At 32.3% G+C, this 22,033-nt stretch overlaps 1 protein-coding gene and 1 long non-coding RNA gene across 3 annotated transcripts in view; both read right to left on the reverse strand.

Annotated features, from left to right (window-relative positions):
* Positions 1–6,872, reverse strand: part of LOC143048249 (xaa-Pro aminopeptidase ApepP-like) — a 33,196-nt gene extending 26,324 nt beyond the window's left edge. Inside the window, exon 1 of one of the 2 annotated variants that reach the window (XM_076221821.1) lies at positions 6,749–6,872. In XM_076221821.1, coding sequence (XP_076077936.1) covers positions 6,749–6,791 — 43 coding nt within the window. In that variant the 5' untranslated portion in view covers positions 6,792–6,872. Of the gene's footprint in view, positions 1–380; positions 521–6,748 lie in introns of those variants that run through there. The other variant, XM_076221812.1, reaches the window with a different exon arrangement.
* Positions 6,873–11,792: 4,920 nt separating this feature from the next.
* On the reverse strand, positions 11,793–16,916 carry LOC143048482 (uncharacterized). The gene is made up of 3 exons (XR_012969864.1): positions 16,705–16,916; positions 15,676–15,821; positions 11,793–12,257 (listed from the first exon to the last, which is right to left on the reverse strand). It is a non-coding gene; the product is annotated as an uncharacterized LOC143048482 (long non-coding RNA).
* Positions 16,917–22,033: the final 5,117 nt, after the last annotated feature.

Raw genomic sequence — 22,033 nt, forward strand, 5'->3', positions numbered from 1 at the left:
CCTTTTTCTTCTCTGTAGATTTATACGTCCGAAACTCTTTTGTGGAATTAACTTCAACAGGAACACTGGAACCTAACTATTTGAATTAAACCTAAAATTGGAAGCGTGAACACGATTTTAAAATTTTGCATTGAGTTCATTCATTGTTCATACATTTTCTTCCAGTTTATCGACCTGATTTCTATAGATTTGCGCGATTTGAACATTTGTGAACCATAACTTATTCTTTCTTGTCTCTCTGTGTGTACTATTTAAAATGAATAAAAAAAATGTGGCAACAAAAAGTGACTTTGATGTTAACCAAAACTTAATATACTTTAATAGGAACAAAAACATGAAAGGTTATAATTATATGATATTAAAAGATTTATTAGCTTTACCGTATATTAATGCAGCTATAAAAATCACATATTCTATCATTATCACTTTCTTCCAGGTCGCAATAAGCATACAAAACCACTTGACAACCAAAAACCAAAACAAATATGTCATACCTGCGTGACTTGTATATTACTGCATGTTATCATCAGGAGATTAATTAATGTCAAAGAGTCTATACATATGAGATTTTGTGTAGTCTAGGATATATTTCGATAGTTTAAAACAAATTAATTAAAATTTGAAATACTAAGGACAAAAGTTAAAAGAAAACACAAACAAAAACAGAGATGAAACTTAAAATCTATTATAAAACTTAAAATATACGCTTTTACTATGTAACAGTGTAATCATGTATAGCAGGATTCTAATAGGTGATATGATTTATATAATATTGGTATGGAAATAATAATTCAGATTTTACAAATCAAAAAAGTAAGAGAATTAGAAGGTTTCTTTGTGTTATTCATTTAACTAGTGTGCTATGCATTTAAATAGTGTGCTATTCTTCTTCTTTAGGCTTTCAGTAGTCCTTCATTGATTTGAAGATTATTTCTGTTTTGCGCAGCGTGGCCTATATATATTTACAAAAACACATAAATAATTGGAAATAAATAGTACGTTAATTTTTTTTTTTAATTGTTATTAAAACTATGTACATAGGCTAATAAGAAGTTAAATTAGTTTGTGGAGAACAACTGGTGTGATCTGTTCTCTGAAAGTGTCGACTGTAATGACAGTGACTGTATGGATTGGCAATAAATTCCACTGAGTAATGGTATATGGAAAAAATGAAAATGTATATGTAATAAAATTGAGAATGGAAATGGGAAATGTGTCAAAGAGACAACCACCCGACCATAGAACGGACAACAGCAGGTCACCAACAGGTCTTCAATGCAGCGAGTAATTCCCGCACCCGGATGCGTCCTTCAGCTGGCCCCTAAACAAATATATATATATACTAGTGCAGTGATAATGAACGGTATACTTAACTCCAAATTGTACACATGCAAGAAACTAAAATTAAAAATAATACAAGACTAACAAAGGCCAAAGGCTCATGACTTGCGGTGGGGTTAAACATGTTTATGGGATCTCAACCATCCCACTATACCTCTAGCCAATGTAGAAAAGTAAACGCATAACAATGCGCACATTAAAATTAAGATGTAACCAAAGAAAATAAATAAAATGACAATAATACATAAATAACAACAGACTACTAGCAGTTAACTGACATGCCAGCTCCAGACTTCAATTAAACTGATTGAAAGATTATGTCTTCATCATATGAATATCAGGCACAATCCTTCCCGTTACGGGTTTAGTATCATACCATCATAACATATATGAGAAGTATCTTTTTTTGTTAAAATGTGTCTGAAAGTGAAATTATGATTTTTGCGGGTTCTACTGTCTGATAGAAGGAGAATAGATAGCATTTCTACGATTTGATGTACTATTTTGTAGAACTTTATTAATCTTGTGCGTAGTCTTCTTTCTAGTAGTGTGAGCTAGTTTAATGAGTTTATCATGTCTGTTGAACTACTTATACTACTTATGTTATGGTACCTTTTTCAGACATATCTGGCCCTTGGACCATCTCGATTTTGGAGATTTGTTCAACTTTGTGAGGGTCCCATACTGAACATGAATATTCCAGTTTAGGACGGAATAGTGTCAGATATGCTTGAGTTGTGATGTTCTGACTTGATGTTTTAAAGTTTCTTTTTAAGAAGTCCAAAGAATGGTTGCCATTAGCTATGATGCTGTCGGTATGTTTTGACCATTTTAAGTTTGTCTGTAGTATAATGCCCAGATATTTATCTGAAGAGACCAGTTCGAGCTTGTGACTGAGGAGGATATAGTCATGTTTGAATGTTTTTTTTTCTTTTGTGAGACTGTAAGGACTGTGCATTTTTGCGAATTTTGATTTCGCCATTTGACTAGAGACTTTCCGTTTTGGATTTTGCTCGGAGTTCAGTATTTTTGTGATTGTAATTTTTATATTTTATAAAGTACTTTTATATTATACATTTATGTATTTCTCAATGCTGAGTGTTCTTGTGTTTGTTTGTACTGTATTTGTGTCACCACATAGTGTGTTTATTTAAGCGGTATTTGTGATAATGCGATAAAAGTGGGAGGTTAAGCTTTTCTTAGATTGTCCTGTATCCAGTCAGGAATACGACAAATATCATCAACTATTATTTGTCCGTTTCAATGTATGTTGGCGTTTGTTTTAGTTCAGTGTTTCTGCTGTTCCGTTGCTTTCCTCTTGACGTTCTTCCGTCGGTTTTAGTTTGTTACCCGGATTTTTCTTCTTCTTCAAATTATGACTATTGAATAGTGGTATACCGTTGTTGCCTTGATTAATAATCTCAAATTCAAAAGTTCCATAAATTTGTCCGAGACACCAGAGAGCAAAAAACAGTCATTTGTTTTAGACTTTGTCAATTAGACGAGATCAAGAAAAGATCCATCTTCTGAATGTAAAGGTGGAGCAGGATCGGCTTACCCTTCCGGAGCACCTGAGATCACCCCTAGTTTTTGGTGGGGTTCGTGTTGTTTATTCTTTAGTTTTCTATGTTGTGTCATGTGTACTATTGTTTTTCTGTTTGTCTTTTTCATTTTTAGCCATGGCGTTGTCAGTTTGTTTTAGATTTATGAGTTTGACTGTCCCTTTGGTATCTTTCGTCCCTCTTTTATTACAATCGTCATAGACCCCAGAGAAAGAGAAACAATAATTGGTTTCAGACTTTGTCAATTCGACGAGATCACGAAGAGATCTATCTTCTGAATAAGAAGTGATTACAATCGTCATGGCAGATATGGTAGTTTTATATTATTATAAGTTAAATTGTGATTACTCAAAGTCAAGAATTCAGATTCCTAAATACACGTCAATTAGTCGTATCATTAAACCGTGCATTTGTAGAGTACTGTAGATGTAGAGTACTGTAGATAAGGTCTTTACAACCTCAATTAAACTATACCGGCTAACCGGTAATTGAATGAAAGATTATCCGAGTAACCGTTTAGGCAAAAATGTTCAATTTTACAACACTAACATGAAGATCAATAAAAGAGTGCCGTTTGAGATGACTGATCATCCCAAATTTGACAAGTTATCACACTTTATCCGTTATCCAAAAATTTGAATTATTTGAAAACATCATAAAGTTTCCAAAATTTTTCCTAAGACACCTATATTGGCTTTCCGTAGGTCAAAAACCCGTAAATGACTGCTGATGACAATTGATTTATATTCTAGTTCAGGCTATTCGTTTGTGAGCTCTTGAAAGGGATGCGAAATCAAACGATGTCTGACGTGCAAACCAATACTGAATAACCAGAATTTTATATATCTTCTTCATTGTAAATGTACGTTAGCGAGCGGGAATAGCCATTCCACAAATGATGAACAACATCGTAGCGTCTATGAATGCAAGTCAGACCTTCCTCTCGGTTGACTGTTGGCTACACTAAGGCAGATCTCAATCGACTGACCATTAAAATCATAGACCACAAGACCGATTCTGGATAAAAACATTTAAATTTATTCCAGAAAACTGAAAAAAGATTCCATATTACGTCTTATTGAGGCCACATTGGGCGATATCTAGGATTTTAAATACATTCAAAACTCATTTAAAGCATGTGATGTAGGTGTCAGACCACCAATTACTCCCTCCAATTTAGAACGTATGTATAAGGAGCCCTACTCTGACACAAAATAGTGCTTTTGATGTCCTTGTTTACTTAAACTAACCAACAAATTTGGTGAAAGAGAAATATATCTAGACCATTTTGAACCAAAATTTACTTGTCTATGAGTTTGCATTAAAAATTGAGGATTAATGCGATCCATAGTATACTAATCTAAGATTTCCAGAAAACCAGAGGTTATTTTGGAGTACCTCTGTTCGAAGGTCAGTTATTCTGTTAGAAGGCTTTAAAGGTATGGTGATAATTGGCATGTAGAAAGCTGATACATGTACAATTCAGGATATACCTGGTTTCTATGAAGTTAAACTTAAGGTAAAATAATTAGAAAGCTGTGAAAATTGCAAAATTTGGTGGAACAGATAGGGATTTTCTATTGGTGGTCTGACACCTGAACTCAGTCGGAAAAAACCGATATGTGTAGCATTTATAATACCAAAGATACGACCAATTAGTGAAAACATCACAGTCAAATTGTATCATTACTACTAAGGTAGTTCATATTTTCCGAAACTGCCTGTTATGGGGTTTCAAAAATGGTGAATAATAATTGTATTAAACTTTTATCAATTAATTTGCAGTGAATTAATCATCCTATTGACATGAATGTTATCAAGACGAACATCTACAGTTTAGTTACCTAGCAAATCTTGATTGAAAAGTCACAGAATTTACATCCTGATGTATATATTGATTGATATTGCAGTGGTATGCAGTGATTACTTTTATTTTACCACATATGTAAATCATTAATCTAAATAGATTGTGATAACTAGTTTTTAAATGATTTCATCTATTGTAATGCCAAATGGCATAATTTCCATCACTGATTTAGAGCGTTCATTCCTTTTATTTCTTTTTCTACTTCTATTTCTTTTTCTTTATTGTACTTTAAAAAGTCATGTTATTAGTTTTTTCCTTTTCTGTTTTGCAATCATGAAATCATTTTCACTCGTAATTTGGTGGGCATTTATTCGAAAGGAGTACGTCCATAAAGACCCCTTTTTGGCCCCAAAATATAGAAGTTTTACAAAATTGTTAAGAAGTAAACTTTAAGTTATTTATAAAAAGGTAGAATGCTTCTTCTACATAAATATAGGCTGCTTTTGACAATATAATGCACTTATATTGGGTACTAGCATCATTAATTCATGCTAAATTACTGAAATCTTCACAGTTAAAGCATTTTAATAGTTAAATTTTAGACGGTTTCCGTCTAAAATGAAAGTGGCCGCATTTGTGTTCATTCTTTATATTAAAATGTAAGCTGTATTTGATGATAATACATAACATAAATAAAGGTTGAGGATGAACACGGATGCGGCCATTTTCATTTTTGACAAAAAAAAGCATCTGAAAAGTGACATAATATGGCTAATTTGATAGATTTTTCCTATTTAAGCTTGAATCGGAGCGTTTTTAATGACTCGATCAGTTAAAATCTTTTACATAAACTAATTGAATCAACTGAAATAAACACTTACGTGTTTAAAAAGTGTACAAAATCTTTCGTCAGATGAACCTGAAATTTGAGGCCAAAATCGGCCCTTACCGGACCTAATATTTGTCAAAATATTTCCTATTTGGAAATTTCTTTTATGTGAAAAATATGTATCCACCTTTCCAGTAACATTATCTTTATGATTATATCATGCTTTCAAAAAAACAATGTCTAAAACTTTTTCATAATAAGTTGTTTTATCTATTAATCAATAAAATGTTTCTTAAATTCAAGATTTTCAAAAATAATGTGTTACATATAAAGGCTTCTTTCAATAAATTTGAGTTACAATGATGTAATCTATGCAGATAACTTACCATAGATATAATAATATTAAAATATATAGGAAATCTTCCTAATTATAATTGTACAGCAACATTTGCTGTACTTTTAAAATATGCTTACATTACTTTAATAAAATTGAGAATGGAAATGGGGATGTGTCAAAGAGACAACAACCCGACCAAATAAAAACAACAGCAGAGGGTCACCAACAGGTCTTCAATGTAGCAAGAAATTCCCGCACCCGGAGGCGTCCTTCAGCTGGCCCCTAAACAAATATATACTAGTCCAGTGATAATGAACGCCATACTAATTTCCAAATTGTACACAAGAAACTAAAATTAAAATAATACAAGACTAACAAAGGCCAGAGGCTCCTGACTTGGGACAGGCGCAAAAATGCGGCGGGGTTAAACATGTTTGTGAGATCTCAACCCTCCCCCTATACCTCTAACCAATGTAGAAAAGTAAACGCATAACAATACGCACATTAAAATTCAGTTCAAGAGAAGTTCAAAAGATTACTTTAAGTTCATTTTATCTGCAACATTATTCTGGTATGTTTTTTCAAGTATATTTGTAGCTTCGTTTTTTGCAAGATACAGCGTCAGTTTTGAACATACTCACATCTCTGAACCAAACAAAATAATAGGTTTAATGGCAAGGTCAAATATAGGTAAACAAATATAATAAGGGTAAATGAGGCGCAATATGATTCCAGCTGGTGGCGTAGGCGCAATTGATACATTTTCACAACTGTAATTGGCGCAATTAGATTTTGTGTCGAATAAACAAAAACACCATCGACCTCATCATAAGGCTATAATTGTATACTATCAATTAATTAACTAGTTTTACCGTATAGTAATGCAGCAATAAAAATCACATATCCTTTCATCATCACTTTCTTCTAGGCCGCAATAAGCATACAAAAATACTTGACAACCAAATACATGCATGTCATACCTGTGTTGCATAATTCTGCATTATAACATCAAGTGATAGCTTAATATCACAAGAGTCTATGTATATTACATATAAGATTTTGTGTAGTTAAGAAAATATTTCGAAAGTTTTAACACATTAATTTTAATTTGAAATACTTAGGACAAAAGTTAAAAGAAAACACAAACAAACACAGAGAAAAGACTTAAAATCTATTATAAACTTAAAAGTGTACGTTTTAACTACGTAACAGTTTAATCTTTCATAACAGGATTCTAATGGCTGTTTTGATTTATATAATATTGGTATGGAAGATCATAATTTAGATTCATACGAATAAGATTTGAGAACCGGAGGATGAACATAAATAGTATTAATATGTCGTCGAATACATGGTTTTGCCAGTAGTCAACACTTCGGTGTTGACATGAATATCAATAATGTGGTCATTTTCATAAATTTCCTGTTACAAAAGTTTGAATTTTTCGAAAAACTAAGGATTTTCTTTCCCAAGCATAGATTACCTTAGCCGTAATTGGCACAACTTTTTGGAATTTTGGATCCTCTATGCTCTTCAACTTTGTACTTGTTTGGCTTTATAAATATTTTGATGTGAGCGTCACTGATGAGTCTTATGTAGACGAAACGCGCGTCTGGCGCACTAAATTATAATTCTGGTACCTTTGATGGCTATTTGTTGCGTAAGTGTAATACCGCTAAGATTGATAACATTTTTTTTTTGTGATGTTGGTTTTTATTAATCCGAATGGGGGATATGTATACAACCTTCTCAATTTAACATGCATGCATTTATCATGAGACAGATTATCAACGAATAATTCAAAGATGAATGGGACTGATGTGTCTAACCATGAAAAAAATGAAGAAGAATTTGCCTACTGTGGAATGTGTTTACAATTTTTTGCTTGAACTTTGCTTGTTAGGCTAATTGTTAATTCTCCGTTTGCGTTTTAGAATAAGGTGCCATAATTCTTACAGCTATCAAGAAGATAAAGGATGATGGCGGCTTAAAATATAAAGTTATAAAGACCGGAGTACCACAAAACCCGTTACTGTGTCACCATTACAGAGTCAGAGACTGAATCTTACCATATGTGCAAATATTTTTTATTGATTTCTGTATTTTGGGTACGTTTCACATACGTGCAATTTGTCAGGATAGTCTTAGTCACTCGTGGTTTGTTTACATCCCCTACCGGATTAAAAAAAAAACACTTCACAAAAAAATGTTGTCAATCTTTGCGATATATCGCTTACGCAACAAAGTCATATATTCGACGACATATAATATATAATACTTATGTTCATATTAGAATCTCAAATATATGAGGATTGGGATCGGCGGGAGCAGTAAAATTCGTCGCTTCGTTCAGGATATTTCAACAATCTAATTATTTGTCCAAAATAAGTAAAGTAAAAAATGTATGAACTGTACAGATAAAAAGGAACTCCCAGGACCAAGTTTGAATTCAGTATATAAACACTCACGTAATCCATCAGGACATCCTTCATACTAAATTTTGCACTCAATTTCAGGGATAGGGCTTATATCAGGCCATGTTGTGTAACATAGCATCATCCTGTTTAACTGTTCAAAAACTGTGCATCATGGCATGGTAAATTGTTTTATCATCTGAAACTTTATCTATTTAACACTTCTCTCAAAACTTAGTTATTATAAGTCTAGTAACTTTATTTATTGCTTTTTTAACGAAAGAGGACAGTTATGTATGTGTAACAAGAGGACTAAGATTGTTACATTCATCTGATCCATAGTGATATATAAAACGATCCGGTATTTTCACATGTATTTGATCACACATTTTTTTAAACAGAGATTACTAGTATGTCAACATGATCACAAATGTTACTGCTCATAAGGAAGGAATTCCAAGTGGCGAAGTTGAAACCCATGACGACGATAAGATTTACTCTCTATTGTTTGGTATAATTGTGTAGAGCTATCAAATGCAATGTTGATATAAAATCCATTCAGGTACAACACGTTACATTACTCCTTTATTGGAAACATTTTTTATAGATACTTATAATTTTGGGGAAGTTTGGACGAATTTTCTAGTTTCCAGATTGAAACTGTTTTACTCAATGGGTATTGTCTTCGTCGGTGCTAGCATTAACTTTGTTTTTGGTGAATAAGTATAAAACTGGGTGTGTGGATTTTGTACATTCGTGAACACAATCGTTATACATCTTGTCGAAACAATAATGTTTGGTATTGCACAATGGCATGTTTTCGAAAACTGTCTATAACGGCTTTACACACAATGAATTTGAAGCATGCTGATATAAATCTTACGTTTTATTTATCATTTGGAGTTGGCTTAAACCAGCTTTCAGTGACTGCGAGTTCTATTAGATCAGTCTTTATTGTTTTTTTGTTTTTGTTTATTTAATGTCTAGGCAATATGTTTATTCCCAATGCATTCTGTTTCAATATTTGGTGTCTGTCGTTGTTGTTTTTGTAAGTTAAGTTTTTTTTCTCTTTTTAATAGTTTTACATCTTGTCATGACGGGGCCTCATGATTTTTTTTCACGGTCGAAAGCCGTGCAGTGCCGTACAGATATTTACATTACCGCCATTTTATATCCGTCTTTTTATGTTCTTATAGGCATTCATGTAACATCCTTTTTAGCTCACATGATAGAAAGGGTCAAATAAGCTATTCTCACCAGATGATATTTACTTTTGCTAAACTATGTCTAATTGTAGAGGTTTTGGAGGTACAAAACTTGCATATCATGTATGTTCTATTTCAAGTTATATATAAAAAAAAAAGAAGTGGTATGATTGCCAATGAGACAACTGTCTACAAGAGACTAAAATGACACATAAATTATCAACTATAGGTCTCCGTTCTGCCTTCAACAATAAGCAAAGCCCATACCGCATAGTCTCCTTAAAAGGCTCCGAAATGACAATATAAAACAATTCAAACGAGAAAACTGTCGGCCTTGTTGGTTGGATGGCGGAGTTATCCAACACATTTTAAACTGGATACCCAAATGATGATCGTCGCCAAGTTTGATTAAATTTGATCCAGAGTAAAGTTTCATAGAGAAGATGTTTTTCAAAGTTAACAGACCATGGACACCAAGTGATGGGAAAAGCTCACACTGGCCTATCGAGTCAGATGAGGTACTTAAATCTGTTATTTCGCAATGCTTTTACCAGTTTCGACGAGTAGTTTGTGAAAATAGAACTGAGTAGTGACATGAAATTTTGTCAAGCCAGTTTACACTTTAAATGAAACAAAATAAGATTGTTTAACAGTTTAAAACTTTTATTTTTCAGTTTTGGGTTCAATCAAATTGACTTTTGATACCTCATTTTATTAATGTAAACTGTATACATGAAATCTAATTTTTTTTTAATTATTGAGGATAGCATCATTCTCCCTCCTATTATATAGATATAGGAAGATGTGGTGTGAGTGCCAATGAGACAACTCTCCATCCAAATAACAATTTAAAAAAAAGTAAACCATTATAGGTCAATGTACGGCCTTCAACACGGAGCCTTGGCACACACAGAACAACAAGCTATAAAGGGCCCCAAAATAACTAGTGTAAAACCATTCAAACGGGAAAACCAACGGTCTAATCTATATAAAATTTAAAAAACGAGAAACGAGAAACACGTATAAATTACATAAACAAACGACAAATACTGTATATCAGATTCCTGACTTAGGACAGGTGCAAACATTTGCAGCGGGATTAAACGTTTTAATGGATCCAAACCTTCTCCCTTTTTCTGAAACAATAGCATAACATCACAACATAAAAAAACACACTATAAAATATCAATTGGCAGGCTTAACTCAATCAAAAAACGTACATTAATACCCTATAAACGAATAAATTTGATCTGCGATATCTTAATGCAGATGCACAGTTAATAAAATATTAGGGACAAACATTCAAGGCCAAAAAGCAAACAAACAAGTCCAAACAAAGCCATGGCAAGTCACCACTGCAAAATATTTAACCCTTCGAAAATATTCACTTTAGAAAAAAAACGGTTTTAAAAAAATACAGGTAAATCTTGGAGTTTATACAAATGTAGTAAGAAGAAGTGAAACTTAAAATTTATTCCAAATAATCAAAGCTGGTATATAGACAAGATCCATATAAATATAAAATAACAAAAAAGCATTATAAACAGTATCAACAGGTCGAATTAGCAAGAAAATACGATTTGAGAGTACTCGCAGTTACTGACAACTAGTTAAAAGCCAAAAACAATTTATAATAAACAAAATCATGCATCGGAGACTAAAATCAACTAAAACACATCCCAGGGATTTAGTATTTTAACGTCATGAACAGTCAGAGAAGACATGACTTGTGCAATGCCAAAAATAAATGTATGCCTTATTTCGAACAACTTGCTGTCAAATATATCATTTTAAATCTAAAAGATTTTTTTTTCATTCGCAGCTCACAGAAATAAACATTTCAATCATCTACATTAACTAATATATATGGAGATGGAGGTATAGTCCTTGACACAGCATGCTAACGACAAAAACAAAACAAAAGACATCTAGAGGAGCAACATATGTACTTTTCTACAGTAAACAAGTGTCTATCAACATACATAATACGTCAAACCCGCCATGTGACAAATTGATAATAAATTTAACAAACCTATATAGACACTAGTATGTATTTTTATCAACGAACCATGGCTCCTTGTCAGGCTAGATACATAAACATCATAGTAAAACTATTATTATAGAACATGTGAGAAGCAACATTTTCAATGAAAATACACAATAAAGTACTATATAAGCAATACATAATGATATATGACTTCAACAGACAAACCAATAGTCGTTCAACAGTAAATGTTAGTCAGTGCATGGTACGTATGGGCTTTGTTGAGATCATATGATAAATTTTAGTTCATTTATATATGCTAGATATTTTAAATACAAATAAAAAACACTATTAAATGCATTGATAGTCTATGATACAACACAGACGACAAGACCAAAGACATGTGTCTCTGAATAAATATTCTTTAATACAACATATTTGTCATGTAGACTAGATCTGTTTCAAGCGTAACTATACAGTTAAGATGACAAAACAATACACTGATCAAGATATCTTGTTTGTATAGCTAAGCATGATCATTTGGTTGACTCAGGTACCCCATTAACTCTCCATTACTTAGTCTTGGTTCTGGAATCGTCCATTCACATCATCTGATTGTGAATTTAATAATTGAACAATCAAATCATTCTTATCTAACAGTATCATCATAGATCGTGCGTTTCGATGTATTTGTTTCTATTAATTTCATCTTTGTTTCTTTCAACCACCAATATTCTTTTAATCTGATTTTCTTTTACCAATAGCTTCTTAGTAGAATCTGTAAAGATTGAAAACACTCCTGTCATTCGTTTATGTGCTGATGTACACAAAACATATGTATAAATAAGATGAGATATTTTTATTCTAATTAAAGGGCCAATGAATAACAAGGTAATTTATTACAATGATTTTGATAATTGACACAATAATGTTGATATAAATCATATATAAATATGAATATAATCATCTCAATTCCAAGATGTTAAACGACAGCCAGATCAGAACCACACACATATTAAAAACGGCATAACAATTATATCTAATATTAACAGGCAAATATCAACGTGTTAATAAAACAATATCTGTACTATATTGATAGCTTTCTCAGTTCAAACCATTTATTAATATAAATTGCAATACTTTTCAATACCTCTAGGTTTTCTTGAATAAAAAGCCAATTAAATTTGGCACTTGTGCTTAACTTTTCAAAATTTTTACAACCTATTAAGATATTATCATGAAATTCTTTTCTTAAAAAGTTATAAAGGGGACATTGACATATAAAATGTGTTTCGTCTTCAACTTTATCTAAGGTGCATTTTTTACATAATCTTTGTGATTTATCTATATATTTTTTTGCTTATTTATCCGTCTCTACTTTTAGTGGGTGTGCATTTATTCTGATCTTGCACAGTGCTTGTCTATCTTTTAATACTCTTAATTGTAGATATTTTTCTGTACCAAAAAAAAATTTGATTGAAAAATAAGTCATGAGTTTACCTCTACCCGATTCAACAGTATTTTCTCCAATGATTTCGAAAACTTGTACATAATTTATTCTTTACTATAGTACATAAACGGCCAACACTTACATTTAAGTTCTGTCATTAAAAACTCAATACTAGAAAACCATGTAGTAATATTGTTTGCATGTCACTTTTTATTACAAATTTATGCATCATATAATAAAACATCCTTTGTTTTCTATAACCTATGAGCATATTTAGGTCTTCCAAGTGCTCCACGAAACCTCTTTGTAAATTATTAACATCTATTTTATCAGCAATGAAATACGGGCTTCAAAGTTATTGTGAGACTGCCTATTCTAGAGGTGGCGTGAACCAGGTGTGGATACTTAAAAATTCCAAAGATCTTGTGGAGTACACACAATCTAACTCTCTTTTATCTTGTATTAGTGTTAAAACATTTGACCTTTCTACACTGTATACAAGTATTCCAAATTCCAAACTAAAAGATAAATTGAAAGAGTTGGTAGTGCTTTGTTTTATAAAAAAAGAATGGCCAACGAAGATACAAGTATCTTGTCTTGGGAAGGGATAAATCTTACTTTGTAAAAGATCACTCTGATTCAAACAAAATATTCTCTGAAACTGACATTATCAAGATGCTTGATTTTTGATTGACAACATATTTGTTACGTTCGGAGGACGTGTTTTTCAACAGACAATCGGCATTCCAATGGGAACGAATTGCGCCCCTCTTCTTGCCGACTTGTTTCTTTATTATTATGACAGGAACTTCTTAGGAAGAAAGATAAGAAGTTAGCAATATCCTTTAACTTAACTTTCCGCTATATAAATGATGTTCTTACACTAAATAATTCAAAATTTTGTGACTATGTCGAATGTCGAATGCCTCTATCCCGTTGAATTCGAGATAAAGGATACAACAGATATAGTTAAGTCGGCCTCATATCTTGAATTACATCTAGAAATTGACAATGAGGGTCGATTGAAAACAAATCTTTACGACAAAAGAGATGATTTTAGCTTTCCAATTGTTAACTTTCCATTTCTAAGTAGCATCATTCCAGCAGCACCTGCAAACGGTGTATATATCTACCAATTGATACGATATTCCCGTGCTTTCATTTCCTATCATGATTTTCTTGATAGAAGGTTGTTGCTCACAAGGAAGCAATTAAATCAAGAGTTCCAAATAGTGAAGTTGAAATCATCTCTTCGTAAATTTTACGGACGCCATTACGAGCTGGTTGACCGTTATGGAATAACCGTTTCGCAAATGATATCGGATATTTTCCTTACGTCGTAACTACAATCCCCTTCCCTTTCATAAATGTGACCTACCGAATTAGACTATTTACCGGATTTGATATCTCATAAGCAACACGACGGGTGCCACATGTAGAGCAGGATCTGCTTACCCTTCTGGAGCACCTGAGATCACCCCTAGTTTTTGCTGGGGTTTGTGTTGTTAATTCTTTAGTTTTGTATGTTGTGTCATGTGTACTATTGTTTGTCTGTTTGTCCTTTTCATTTTTAGCCATGGCGTTGTCAGTTTATTTTCGATTTATGAAATTGACTGTCCCTCTGGTATCTTTCGTCCCTCTTTTAGCACTGCTAATAAAATTGAAAAATATACAGGAAATCTGCAAAATTACTTGCTTTTCTGTTGACCCCAAGAATATACTTCATGAATTTTGCGTGTGACTTTTCAGATATGTCTTTTGAATAAACTTTTTTCTAAAATGTAATCGTTCTTCTACTTACATGTAACTGAAGTGGTTGAAAACATTCCCCATATTTCACTGCCATACATTTAAATAGGTTTAATTGTATGGTCATAGTGGTGAATTAAAGTTAAGACACTATGATTTGATGATGCTAGGCCGATTGTTGTAATCCAAAGCAAGCGTTCATAGATTTCTTGTATAGCTCATATTTACACTGTGTAAACTTACCAATAGATACAAAAGTAATTCCTAGGTACTTAAAACATTTTACACTTTGAAGCCGTTGTCCATTTAAATACACTTGGCAATCAACATGTTTTCCAGTTTTGTTAAAACTATTATTAAGGTTTACATTTAAACACCATTTTAAGCAATATAATTTAACCTATCCATTCTCTCTTGTACACCATCTTGTGTTTCAGAAAAAATAACAATGTTATCTGCATACATAAGACAATCAATGTTGTTGTCATTTAGATCAACAGGGTCAGTATATGATGAAAAAGTTTGTGGCATATCATTTATAAAAAATTTAAAATATTGGGGCTTAATACATCGCCCTGTCTAACTCCTATAAAAGATCTAAAGATAGGGGTTAATTCATTTTTTATTTTTACTAAACATATCTTTGATAATAGAAGAAAATTTGCCTGTTATATTTAGTTTTAAAAGTATATATTTTTGCCTGCATGCATAACAGTGTCAAATGCTTTTTTAAGGTCGACAAAGCAAGCAAATAGTTTTCCACCTTTTTTTATGTATTTGTCGATCAGGGTTTTTAAAACAAACGTATGGTCAGAAGTTCTTGATTTTTTTACAAAAAGACCGTCTCGGATAATTTTTTTGCCCCCTGTTTTGCTTTCTGACTGTGGTCAGTGTCATATGAATCCCAATGGAATGTTTCTTATAATTGAAAGAACTAAAATGCTGTGATTATATAGTTTCGCTATATCATTGATGGAAGGTTACAGAAATTACTCACTCGTATCTTCCAGCACCGGTGCTTTCTTACGTTTGACACATATTATTCTTCTTGTGTATTCTATATATAATACCACTCCAATTCCAATAAAAACCAATAATCCAACAACACTACCAGTCACAATGGCAGCTACAGCTTCTATAGATCTGAAGTAGAGATAGGTTCAAAGTATCCTTATGCATATCATTTCATACATTCTTTTCATGCTAAATATAAACTTCAAAGTTTGTACTCTTAACCTAATATACTGTTGTACGAAATAAACTCATCATAGATACCAGTATTGAAATTTTATATTTAAGCCTGACGCACGTTTTGTCTACAAAAGACTCATCAATGACGCTCGAATAAAAAAAATGTTAATAACGAATGTATGGTATTAGTATACGGTGTTCATTATTTTTAAATGTGCATCCATGAGATTCATTGATCCTTTCGCGCAATTTAAACAAATAGAAAAATACTTGAATTACATTTACTAAGAAAAGAATGAAATGTAGTTGTTTCTGATTAATAATATCGTATTGATATACCTTTATATAACACAGGCACTCATTTCAGAAAAAAAAATCCTGCATACCTTTATATAACACTATAAAGGTATACATGAAATTTTTTTCTGAGACCAGTGCCTGTGTTATATAAAGGTATACAGGGAAAAAAATTCCGAGACGAGTGTCTGTGTTATATAAAGGTATACAGGGGGGTGGGGGGATCTGAGACGAGTGCCTGTGGTATTCAACCTTTTTGAAACAAAGTGTCTTTTTTATTATATACAAAGTGGTTATTTAATGTAAAAACAGGATAAAATTGAATATTTTGCACTCAAAATGCAGGAAATAAATGAGCACAAATGAAAAAAAATAAATCAATTGTCACGCTAAAAGACTAAGCGGAACTTACAAATGGTGAAAACGATTTTTTCATAAAAAAAACAAAGATTATCAAACCCCTCCCGAACTTCAAGTGCACGGTCGCCCCTTATTATCTCCATATTGTACTAACTATCATATTTATGTATTTACATACACATTTGTACCAGCTGGTTGTCGTCTTTCATCTCGTAAATACTTGTAGTATGTATTCCTCACACAACAGATGAAACCTCCATAACTCCCACAACAGCCTGTGGTACAATAGCGGTTGGCAAACCTTTCTTTAGTATTGGTGTCCATATAGGTATACGTACATACTTCACCAGCAAACGCATATTTAAATAGTATTAAATCTTTAAATAAAATAATATAGTATTAAATACGAATTCAAAAAGTCGTCGAACAGGACAGAAATTAAACGGACTGATTTTCAAGCCGTTGAAGTTTGATACTTCTTTGAATATGTCTTAAACCATTAGGCAATGCCGATTGTAAAACGTCTGTGTTGACATGACTTATCGATGAAGGGTTTAAAACTATAAATAAGTTTACAAAACTTTGAATGTTTCGAAAGACTAAATATAATTTCTACCGCAGGAATAGATAACGTTTAGCTGTCTAAAAAAAACTTTTTTGAATTTTTTATCCTCAATTCTCTTCAACTTCGTACTTTATTTTGCGTTTCTGATATCTATATTCGAGGTGTCATTGATCATGATGAGTCTTTTGTAGACGAAACTTGTTTTTGCCAAAAACAAATAAATCCTGGTATCTATGATGAGTGTATTCTAGAATCAAGCAAATATACAAAAATTATTTTAAAAGTGAAATGACTTCAAAGAGATTAACTTTACACACGTTCAATTTGAAAGACCTTTAACAATGTAAGATTCAATCAAAAACATTCTGACAGCTTTTCATTTTATCAAAATATATTTACTATACTCATTGCTTTAAAGGGTCATATCGAAACGTAATATCATTTATGATTCAACAAAGAGTTTTTGTATTGAGATTATATTTAAGATAATAACATGATTAAGAACTATATATTGTTGCAAGTTTGAGTAAATCGTGTTTAGTCTAAATGCTAGTGCACAGATCTACAATAAAATCGTTGAGTCCCATCTATAATACTAAAATTACGAGGTCCAATTTGTCAGCCGTCATCACGTAAAAACGACGAATCACAGAATTCAACTTTATATATAACTAATATAGTACAAAGGTGTAGATTAAAAATTACACCACTCCAGGCCCTTTTGTTTTCCACGTAATTAATATTGCCAATAATTAAGAAGTTCCGGGTCGAGTCCGCTACCGATACCAATAGTATATTCACCTGTTACCTATTACCTTATCTGTACGTTCCGCATCTGACAGGCGCACCACCAAACGTTGTATTCAGGACTAATATGCTATATACACGGGTCATAACCACAGGGTTGACACTACTAAATTGTCAAATTGTTACCTATTGTAGTATTTTAATCAGTAAGACTTTCTAAGATAACAATACGAATACTAAAAATCTGGACTAAAAATAAGGCGTATACGGGTACAGTTTTCAATTTGTTAGTGGGCATGACGTAAAACAGCAAAGCAAAGAATTCAACTTTATTTATAACTTATATAGGACAATGCTGTTGATTAAAAAATACTCTATTCCAGGACCTTTTGTTTTTCCAAATAAGTTCCAGTTCATCGGGTTCAAACAGAAAGACTTGAAAGCAGAGAAAAACTGTGTATCTTATAATCGACATGACTTTATCAGATGACAATACTAATACTAAAATAAGGCTTGCGCAAAGTTGTATACTTTAATTCAGTCACGGACCCGTGATATCACGGGTGTGTTCTAGTTTAATATAAATTGATATTGTGTACAACAAGTAACAGTTACATACAGATAGAACAATGGAGCTGGAGCTAAATACGACATAGCTCCTTGGTTAACCCATGGATACATCAATTGTTAAACACATCAAAACATTTGTCATAATAGTTTCACATACAAATAAAGAGCAGAAAGCCCGGGATTGGTCATCATAGAGAAAGATATGATTGTATGGATAAATTAAGCATAGTTACATGTATGCAATATTTCTATTAAATCGAAAGATAAGTACCCGAAAGAAAATTATATAATTCTAGTGGATTTCAATTCTACCAGTTAAAAACCCTTTATACATTATTTAAGGAAAGTTTAGAAATTTACTTACCAAATAAAATACAGGTATACGCAAATCGTCTTTCTAAAAGTTTGCAGCCAGTCATGTTTTTAAACTTAAGCATATCGCTATTTCTAGCCTTAATTATACAATTTTTAAATTAAAATGCATTGATCTCACCAATACAATTATAAATTCAATAAGACATTTAAACATATTTGTGTTTCTTTTATGTGTATTAAATACTGAATCCTTATTGTCAAAATAGTATTAGAAGAATAAATAACTTATGAATTCAACGAGTCTCATTTGATTCGTTAGGGGTATATCAGTGTATCGCTTCTATCAAATTTGACAAGACAAACAAAAACATATTTACCACACGCAAAGTGACTCAGTCGGATAAAAACACCTGTTTATATAATTAGTACCAGTTATCAGCAGTAAATCTCTGGAATATCGAATTCAAAGATAAAAGCAATGTAAATGTAAGATGATGCCTGAACAAGAAATTTACAAATCGGAAATCAGTTACAAATACAGAAGCGTGGCAAGTCATGGGTAAAAAAAGACGAGCGAGTGTAAAATCAAACTACAGACAATACCAAACATCTGGACAAATAGACATAGCGGATCCCCCCCCCCCAAAAAAAACACCTAAAACAAAACCCAAACAATATAAAATTGTGTGTACAGATATTAAAGCTCTTTTTTTAGTTCCGAGATTGCCTTTTACATTCAACGCATTGTGTACATTTTTTTCAAAACTCACTAGCTTCTGATAATTATAAAACAACATTCATCGTATAACATCGATCAAGCCCCCAACAACATCGTTTTTGTCTGTAAATCTCATTAAATAAACTGCTTGATAAATAAATTATGTATTGACAATTTTCTTGGAAACTCAACATATACCCCACCCCCCTTCATTTGGGGTTGATGAATCACTGTATTGGATACCTAAACTACACAAGTGTCCTTACAAACAATGGTATATTGCTGGGTCTTTAAAATGCTCTACGAAACCTCTTTCTAAATTATTAACATCTATTTTATCAGCAATCAAAGCCGGACTCTGAAACTGCCTATTCTAGAAGTGGCGTGAATCAGATGTGGATACTTAAAAATTCCAAAGATCGTTTAGAGTACATATAATCTCTAAGACTCTTTTATCTTGCAATAGTAATAAAACATTTGACTTTTCTGCTCAAGTATTCCCCATTCCAAGCTAAAAGACAAATTGAAAGAGTTGGTACTGCTTTTTTTCATAAAAAAAAAGAATGGCCAAGTAAGATACATGTATCTTGTTTTAGGAAGGAATAAATCTTACTTTGTGAAGAATCACTATGATTCAAACAAAAAATTCTCTGAAACTGACATTATCAAGTTGCTTTATTTCTTGATTGACAACATATTTGTTACGTTTGGAGGACGTGTTTTTCAACAGACTGTCGGCATTCTAATGGGAACCAACTGTTCCCCTCCTTTTACTGACTTATTCCTTTTTTCTAATGAGGCGGGCTTCTTGCAAAAACTTTTAAGTAAGTAAGAAAGAAAAGAAGTTAGCAATATCCTTATAACTTTCCGCTATATAGATGATGTCCTCTCACTGAATAATTCAAAATCTGGCGACTATGTTGAACTCATCTATCCCATCGAGCTAGAGATAAAGTATACAGCCTCATATCTTGACATACTTCTAGATATTAACAATGAGGGTCAGTTGAAAACAAAACTTTACGACAAAAGACAAAAGAGGTGATTTCAGCTTCCCAATTGGGAAATTTCCATTTCTTTGTAGCAACATTCCGACAGCGCAGAGTATATATGTCCCAATTGGTACGATATTCCCAGGCTTGTATTTCCTGTCATGATTTCCTTGATAGAGGATTTCTGCTTGCAAGGAAGCTATTAAACCAAGATCTCCAAATGGTGAAGTGGAAACCAACCCTTTGTAAATTTTACTGACGCCATCACGAGTTGATTGTCCGTTATGGAATATTCGTTCCACATGCGATATTTGTTCGTTATATGTCCTAACTACAATCCCGTTCCTTTTTCACGTTTGTGCACTTACCGAATTAAACTATTTACCGGGTTTGTAATATCATGAACAACACGACGGGTGTCATATGTGGACCAGGATCAGCTTACCCTTTCGGAGCCCTTGAGATCACCCCCAGTGTTTGGTGGGGTTCGTGTTGCTTAGTCTTTAGTTTTCTATATTTTTTGTCTTGTGTACTATTATTAGTCTGTTTGGTTTTTTCTTTTTCTTTTTTGGCAATGACGTTGTCAGTTTATTTTTTATCTGAATGTCTCTTCCGTATCTTTCGCCTCTCTTTTATGGTTTGACAATATTGAGGGCTGTGGTCAAATATTATCCACGGAAACGAGTCAAGGATGAGATCACAATGTTTCCCAGTAGACTCATTTAATCACAAATTTTTAAAATAATTGTTCATACATAAGCCAACGTTGTTGATACAATAAACAAAAATATTTCAGTTTTATGTACATGGCTATAGGATTTATAGTTATCGACAAGATCGATGATTGATTATTTGTTGTTTGACGTCCAGTGGCAAATATTTCATGCATGTTCAGGACGAAAACGATAGCTGTAATTTAAATAAATAAAAAAGAGCGTACTTGGTTTAACCAATCAACATACAAATTAACTGTCCCAAAGTCTACAAATATACAATATATGACATACCTGTAAAAAATAAAACAATTATATATGTCGACTCTTTACAGATGCCGTTCAACATTTTTATCACTATTCTTTAGAAAATGTAGTTTTGTATATTTCCGGCAAGCCCAAATATTTCTTTGGAAAAATTATGTTATTAAGGGAAGTCCAAAACCATATTTCCTGTTTTCTTATTCATAGTTAGATAGTGTTTATAATGGATTAAGTGACTTCGCATTTTCTGACGAAAGCCGATCTTGTCGTGTGCACAACTTTGTGTAGTTTTCTTGGAAAAGGAAATGGGATATTTATATGACCTACCTTCAAGTTATAAAAACCTGTGAATACATTGATAATCTGTATTTTATCAATTTATTGTCATCTCGGAAAGTTAATATATCTTTCAGATCGTAAAAAATAACTAAACGATAATTATTTCGTGACTTTTTTTAATCAATGTTGTATGATCGTCTTAATAAAACTTGTGTTTCAAGCCACCAAAAACAAATAGAAATCACTTAAGTGGTAGGGACTTCTTGTGTTATCGGCATTTCTTCTTTCCTTTATTCTGATTTTTGGAAATTAGATGGTTTTCAGGATTTTTATGGAATAAAACA

This window comes from Mytilus galloprovincialis, chromosome 1 (genome assembly GCF_965363235.1).
Source record: "Mytilus galloprovincialis chromosome 1, xbMytGall1.hap1.1, whole genome shotgun sequence".
Classification (NCBI taxonomy): Eukaryota; Metazoa; Mollusca; class Bivalvia; order Mytilida; family Mytilidae; genus Mytilus; species Mytilus galloprovincialis.